The sequence below is a fragment of the Abrus precatorius genome, unplaced genomic scaffold (genome assembly GCF_003935025.1).
Source record: "Abrus precatorius isolate BTA unplaced genomic scaffold, Abrus_2018 Scaffold3, whole genome shotgun sequence".
Classification (NCBI taxonomy): Eukaryota; Viridiplantae; Streptophyta; class Magnoliopsida; order Fabales; family Fabaceae; genus Abrus; species Abrus precatorius.
This window is the reverse complement of record NW_020874373.1, coordinates 9,964,694-9,972,174: the sequence shown is the minus strand read 5'-3', so window position 1 is coordinate 9,972,174 and position 7,481 is coordinate 9,964,694. Positions and strand designations below refer to the sequence as shown.

The 7,481-nt window shown below is 32.3% G+C and overlaps 1 protein-coding gene across 1 annotated transcript; it reads left to right on the top strand.

Moving 5' to 3' along the window:
- The first annotated feature begins 3,081 nt into the window (after nucleotides 1-3,081).
- Nucleotides 3,082-6,757, top strand: LOC113862143 (probable pectinesterase 8). The gene is made up of 6 exons (XM_027495276.1): nucleotides 3,082-3,098; nucleotides 3,231-3,419; nucleotides 3,765-3,936; nucleotides 4,036-4,242; nucleotides 4,666-4,925; nucleotides 6,598-6,757. Exons 1-6 carry the CDS (start codon nucleotides 3,082-3,084, stop codon nucleotides 6,755-6,757), a joined length of 1,005 nt encoding a protein of 334 aa, XP_027351077.1.
- The last annotated feature ends 724 nt before the right edge of the window (nucleotides 6,758-7,481 follow it).

Genomic DNA, 7,481 nt, shown 5'->3' with positions numbered 1-7,481 from the left:
TCAGAACAATTCTGATTGTGGTTAATCAGACTACTGGAGAGAATATCTCATTAAAATCAATGCCTTCTTTCTGAGCATATCCTTTAACCACTAATCTTGCACGATACCACTCCACTTGATTATTACCATCTCGTTTGATTTTGTAGACCCATTTACAACCAATGGCTTTTCGATCTTTTGGAAGTTCAACAAGTTCCCATGTCTTGTTTTTATGTAATGCCTCAATTTCTTCCTGCATTGCTGTCATCCATAATGAAGCATCTGAACTCCTTAAAGCCTCATGAAAGGTTGATGGTTCACCCTTTTCATTTAGAAGACAAAATGCATCATGGCTTGTCATAACATAGTCTGATTGCTAAGATGGTCTCCTTATCTCACGTCTTGTTTGTTGAGCTTCTCCATCATTGGTATCATTTGGTTCTTGTTCTCCGTGCTCTTGTTCTGCTTCAGAGGTGTCATTTTCTTTAGACTTCCTTTCTATCACTACTGAAATAGTGTCTTTGGTAGTACTGTCATTTTTCTGCTCCTTTTGCAGTTCATTTTCTACAAATACTACATCTCTGCTAACAACCTTGCAGGCAGTGGGATCCCACAAGCAATACTCCTTAACATTGTAAGCATAACCCAAGAATATACATTTCCTAGATTTTGGATCCAATTTTGTTCTTTTTCGGGAATTATACATCACGTACACAGGACATCCAAACACATGTAATGAAGAATAATTAGGTGGCCTTCAATTCCATACCTCCATTGGTGTCTTCAAACCAATTGTTGTTGATGGTAATCGGTTTATCACGTAACAGGCAGTTTTCACTGCTTCTGCCCAGAAAGATTTGGCCACTCCTGTTGTTCTTAGCATAGCTCTTGTTCTTTCTAGAAGAGTTCCGTTCATCCGCTCTGCTACACCATTCTGCTGAGGTGTATAAGGTACTGTGAATTGCTTTAAAATACCTTCTTGCTTGCAAAATGCCAGAAAATCACCATCTACATATTCTCCTCCATTGTTTGTCCTTAAGCACTTAATTCTTTTCCCAGTTTCAAGTTCTACTAGTGTTTTGAATTCCTTGAACACTGGAAACACATGTGACTTCTTCTTGATTGGGTACACCCACAATCTCCTTGAGTGATCATCAATGAATGATACAAAATATTTTGCTCCTCCAATAGATACTTCTGGTGATTTCCATACATCAGAATGAATCAAGTCCAGTTTGTGTCTGCTTCTTATAGTCACTTTGGCAAACTTCAATCTATGTTACTTACTTGTTACACAGTGCTCACAAAATGGTAAGGTTACCATTTTGAGCCCTGATAAAAGATTATGTTCTACTAGAATTTTCAGGCCTCGTTCTGACATATGACCAAGTCTACGATGTCACATCATTGTTTCTTTTTCTTGACTAATTGCAACTGATGCATCTGCTTCTTGCAACGTATCTCCCAAAAGCATGTATAAATTAGTTGTGATCTTTTCTGCTTTCATCACCACCAAGTTGCCTTTAACCACTTTTAAGATTCCACCTTCAATGTGGATTTTGCAATTGAGATCATCCAATTGCCCAACGGACAATAGATTCTTTTTCAAGCCCTTCACATGTCGTACTCCTTGAATTGTACGAACAATACCATCATGCATTTTCAATTTTATAGTACCAATTCCAACAATTTTTAGGGCATGATCATTTCCCATGAACACGGATCCTCCCGAGATAGGTTCATAATTGTAAAACCAGTCTCGACATGGACTCATGTGCCAGGTTGCACCTAAATACAATATCCAACATTCATGGAGTTGTTTTCCACCTCTAGAATTTATTACTGCTTCACTATATAAAATTTCACCATCATCTGAGGTACTTGCAATACAACCTTGAGAGGTTGATGCTTTAGTATTCTTCCCTCCTTCACTCTTCTTGTTCCAACAATCTTTCTTCACGTGCCCTCTCTTGTCACAGTTGTAATATTTGAGGTTCTTCTTTCTCTGAGATTTTGATCTACCATGATTCTGACTCCCACTGGAACTACGTTCCATTGATCTTCCTCTCATCATCGTCAATGCTTCTGCTTGTTTAGAATTTTCCAATCTATCTTCCTTATTCTTTCGCCTGGATTCTTCTTCAAGAACTGCTCCAACAACATCATCAAAGGATAGACGATCGATAATGTTGTTGTTTGTTATATTGATGATGAGTTGATCATATGAATCTGGTAAACTTTGGAGTAGAAGCTCCGCACGTTCATTTTCTACAATGTTAAAATATGCGGCTATAAGCTGAGCAAATAGCGTATTGATGTGGTCTGTTACTGATGTGGACTCACTCATTCGAAGAGTGTAGAGTTTCCTCTTTAAGAATATTCTAGTGTGAAGTGATTTGACCTCGTACAACTTGATCATTGTGTCCCAAATCTCCTTTGCAGTCTTCTTCTCTGCAACACTGGATAACACTGAATCTGCCAATGTTAAGTGCAAATTGGCAACAACATTGTTATCCATTTCTCTCCATTTTTCTTCTGAAATATCTGCAAGTCTGCCTTCAATTGCATCAAGACAATTGTCTTTCCTCAAAATTGCTCTTATCTTCAATTTCCACAAGGAGAAATTACTCCCATGAAATTTCTCTATCTCATATTTTGCTGCCATAATTTCTCTCTTAATTATACCGACTTATGTAACTTTCACTGTGAATAGTACTACTTACTGGAACAATAATAATGATAGGCTGTGAATAAGTACACACTAAATATGTACTTTTACACTACCAAAATTGTATACCTAGTAACAAGAATAATTTTTTTCTGATGTGGCAGATCAGATTATACTGTAACCACAGAGCATACTAAGAATTTCCTCTAACACTATACCAATGTACACTACAGCGGAATAATATAAACAACCTAGAAGCTCTAATACCACTATTAGGATCAGAGTACTAGTATAATAACTCACAACTAAATTAAGAGATAAAAAAATAAAAGCCAATAAAGACAATATAAAATTATCACAAAAGCAAAAAAAAATTACACTACTCCTTCTCTATCAAAATTCATTCCTTAAAATAGGAGACTATTACTTCTACCATGTATAAATGCACAAGGTAGATCATAAGAGAAAAAAAGGAGAAGAATAAGAGATTTTGGGATGGATGATAAAGGGGACCACAAGCCTATATTTATAAGGAAGATGGGTCCTCCCAATTGAAGCTCCCACCGATGTGAGACTAACATAGTGGGAATGCTGATTCTATTTGTGATGATTTCCCACCAGGCATTCCACCTCCTGATACCAATACCACTTTTTATCTTTGTCTTGATCGAAAAGGGTGCTGTAATTTCACCATAGTACAAGCAGCTGTGAATGCAATTCCTGATTTTAGCTTAAAAAGAACCATAATATGGATAAATAGTGGCATCTACTAGTAAGTGGTCTTCATCATTTATCATGACTCCTTTTAAGCTTTCTCCATTTTGTTTTTTGGACTTGAGACATGTTTGAAAACAAATTTTTTTCTTGAAAAAATAGCTTTTCTAGTTAAAAATTAAAAACAATGATTTTTGGTCATATTGAGACATCTTTAGGTGTTCTTGTGTGTCATAAGATGTATTTTTGAGATGCATGTAATAAAAAAAAGATAAAAGCATGTGAAAGATAAAGATAATTGTAAATGACATCCCATGCAGTGCCAAACTTTAGCAGTTCAAATAATAGAACCAAGATAATAATATTTGGCTATCAATCATATCATGCCATTTATTTTGGACAGTGAGAAAGTTATGGTTCCCAAAACCAAACCCAACATTACATTTCAAGGACAAGGTTATACTTCAACTGCAATTGCATGGAATGATACTGCATTGTCCGCAAATGGCACATTTTCTAGTGGCTCTGTACAAGTTTTCGCCTCCAACTTCATTGCTAAGAATATAAGCTTCATGGTGAATAAACTTTATTTGTATGTCTAGATGAAAGAAAATTGAAATAAAAGGTTATATGACATTGACACAATAACGCTAACAACTTTGTACTTGGAATAGAATTTAGCACCAATTCCAAGTCCTGGGGCTGTTGGTGCACAAGCAGTAGCCATTAGAATTTCGGGAGATCAAAGCGAATTTAGGGGTTGTGGATTCTTTGGAGCCCAAGACACCCTTCATGATGATAAGGGTCGCCATTACTTCAAAGACTGCTATATCCAAGGCTCCATTGACTTCATATTCGGCAATGCAAGGTCACTCTATGAGGTACCCTATCCATCTTGGAATATCTCAACTAATGTTCTTATTACCTACGTATACATGTCACATGCATAAGAGAAAGAAGAAATTTTAATTACTTTTCTCAAGTTGAAATGTTGAAGTTTATTTCTTTTTTATTTTTGTATTATGTTAATACAAGATACAAACAACATGGTATATGTCAAAAGGGAGCTAATTATTGAAAAATATATATACAGTATGATAAGTATTTTTAATTAAAATTAAAGATTTATCTTAATAACTAAAGCAATAAAAATCAACATTATAAAGTTAAGAATAAAATTAAAACTAAGATTTGTCAATGAATTGTAAGAGATGTAAAAGTGATATTGCTGTTTTACCAATGTTTTAAGCATACTCATAAAATTATAGCTAAAATGGGAATCACGGTACGCTTGGTATGTACAGAATTGTCAACTAGTTTCCATAGCGAATCCCGTACCAGCGGGACAAAAGAGCATAAATGGCGCTGTTACAGCTCATGGTAGAGCTTCAACGGATGAAAACACAGGATTCACATTTGTGAACAGTACAATAGGAGGAAACGGGAGAATATGGTTGGGTCGAGCATGGAGACCTTATTCCCGTGTTGTTTTTGCCTTCACAATTATGTCAGATATCATTGCCCCTGAAGGTTGGAATGATTTCAACGACCCTTCAAGAGATCAGTAAGTGTACAATCTCTCCATTCAAAATCCAACTTATGTAGATTCAAACTTGTGCCTTATCCTCACGCTTTTTTGTAGGCATCAACTTCTTTTAAAATATAAATGCTTTATTTTCTTTCTCGATTGCTGAAATATGCTGTGTAAAATTTTCACATTAATCAAACAAACAAACTCAACTTATTTTTTTTTTTTCAAGTAACATAGCTGAGAAAATAGAAGATTTGCGTGAGTTGTTTTGCCTTTTTATTTAAAACATGTCAACAGTCACTTAAAATAAATTCACCCTATCTCTATGTAGGTGAGAAGTTTGATTATGGTAAAACAAACTTCTCATATATTTTTAATATCACATTGAAAAGAAATTTTTCCTCAAAATCAACTTCTTATCACTTGTTTTTTTTAAGGAACCAGAGGTAACGTGATCATGCATCTATCCGCTAATATTATCTGTGGTAGAATTGTCGAACACAAAAACATACAGATGGGAGGTTCGGCACATCTCAAGCCGATTTCTCACCTTTGTTAGTTTTTTATTAGAAGTGTTTGTGATGTACCAACTTTAAACACTACCTTAAAAAAAAAAAAACAGCATACAAAAATTAATCTTTGATGAAAAAAAGTTCAAAATAAAATCGAAACACTGAAATCTGTTTTGATACTAATAATTCGCATGGGTAAGATTTTATAGGTTTTGCCGTGTCTCTGTTAATTTAGGTTACTTTTTAAAGAATGAATAAAAAAATAATTTATAACATTTTAAACTCATTTTAATGACTTTCACGATATAATTTATCAAAATAATTTTAAATTTTTATTTTAATAATTTTTATGATCAGATCCATATTATAATCTCTTATGTAATAATACTTCTTAAATAAATACTTAATTAAATTGTTTATGCATACCTTTAAATGGATTATGAATTATGACTTATGAGTAGTACACATGTGTTAAAATTATTGATTTTCTATTATTTGAACATCTTTTAGATGCCAAAGTCTTTATCATTAGAAAATTATTAATTTAAAAATATTGATTATTCACTCTTTTCTGTTAGAAGAATCTAAATTATTTAATTTTTAAGAAAAAATAGTTTACTAATTATACCATGAAGCTTAATATATGCTATCCTTTTAACAAAAATAAAAATAAAAATTACGTTTTTCTCTTATATGAAACAATATTTGTTGCAATTTAATTAATTTTATTAGAGATATTTTTCTCTTAATTAAAAATATTGAATCTAATCTGCATTATCATTGACTAGTTTTCAACCTCAAACTCTGTAGCCTATAAAGATGAAATAAAAGCAGATAAAATAAAATTATAAAGTCGATAATGTAATAACGTTTTAAATTTTATCTTTCATCTTCTCAAGTTCTATAATAATTTAATAATAAATAATAAAATTTATCTTTTCCCACCCCCCTCAAAATTGCTTTCTGTGACTCTAAAATTCGTAATGAAGCTTAGATCACTCATTCATAATTGTTAATTTTACCAGTAAAGAATTATTTATATCATATTAGATTAAGTACAATGCATATATATCCATTCATCTCTTAAGAAATAAAAGTATAATTTCGAAATTATATAAAAAAAAGTAATACTACAAATGTTATTTTGAGTTATATGATTAAACAAGAAGAGTAATAATATACAATGCATGCAGGACTGTTTTCTATGGAGAATACAAATGCTCGGGGCCTGGGGCTGATACAAGCATGAGGGCATCTTATGTACAAAGATTAAATGATACACAAGCTTTGGCATTCCTCAACATAACTTTTATCGATGGCGACCAATGGTTGGAAACTTCCAAACTAAGCTAACACCGACTCCATTATTTCCCTGCCCATTGTTAATTCCTTTTTTCATTCATGCAAATGTGAAATAAATATACAAATTAAACAAACAGGAAAGAAAATAGATCATATATAAAACTCATCTAATTGTGTATATTTCAAAGTTACAAATTATCCCAAGTTATTATTTACTAACTATACTTTGTGCTTGTTTAAGAATGACTCAGGCTATAACAAGTAATTAATTATTTTTTATAAATTATTTCAAAGTTTTAAAAAATAAATTAAATCAAATACACATTTATTATATATCTTTCATCGTAATTGTCATCCTCATCAAAATACAAGTCACGTGTACAAAAGTTGCTATTATTGTGCCAAAAATTAACGATCTCGCGATTTTGACCGATATTCATAATATATATGACTTTAATAAAAATTTAAGTGTAAAGTATCTGCACATTTTAAAAGTTTGTTTTAATAAACTAATAAGATTTAAATATGTATATTGCGTTTATTATTATTATTATTATTCATGATCTGCATGCGGACATTGAAATATTCATGATCCAGCTTGCAGTATATAACTTTTTTTGTGCGAATAAAATAATATTATTAAGAAATCTATAATTTACAGTTTATAACTTTGATTTAACCTATTTAAATACTGACTGTGCTTTATTTGTCTATAGTAGACCATGGAGCAGTTTATTTATCGGTCGTGAAAGGGCCTATACGACGTAATAAAAAA

Excerpts from the sequence above, each read along its gene's own strand:
- LOC113862143 (XM_027495276.1), top strand. Across the intron at positions 3,937-4,035 it reads CTAAGAATATAAGCTTCATG|AATTTAGCACCAATTCCAAG; the intron begins GTGAATAAACTT and ends TACTTGGAATAG. Across the intron at positions 4,243-4,665 it reads ATGCAAGGTCACTCTATGAG|AATTGTCAACTAGTTTCCAT; the intron begins GTACCCTATCCA and ends TGGTATGTACAG.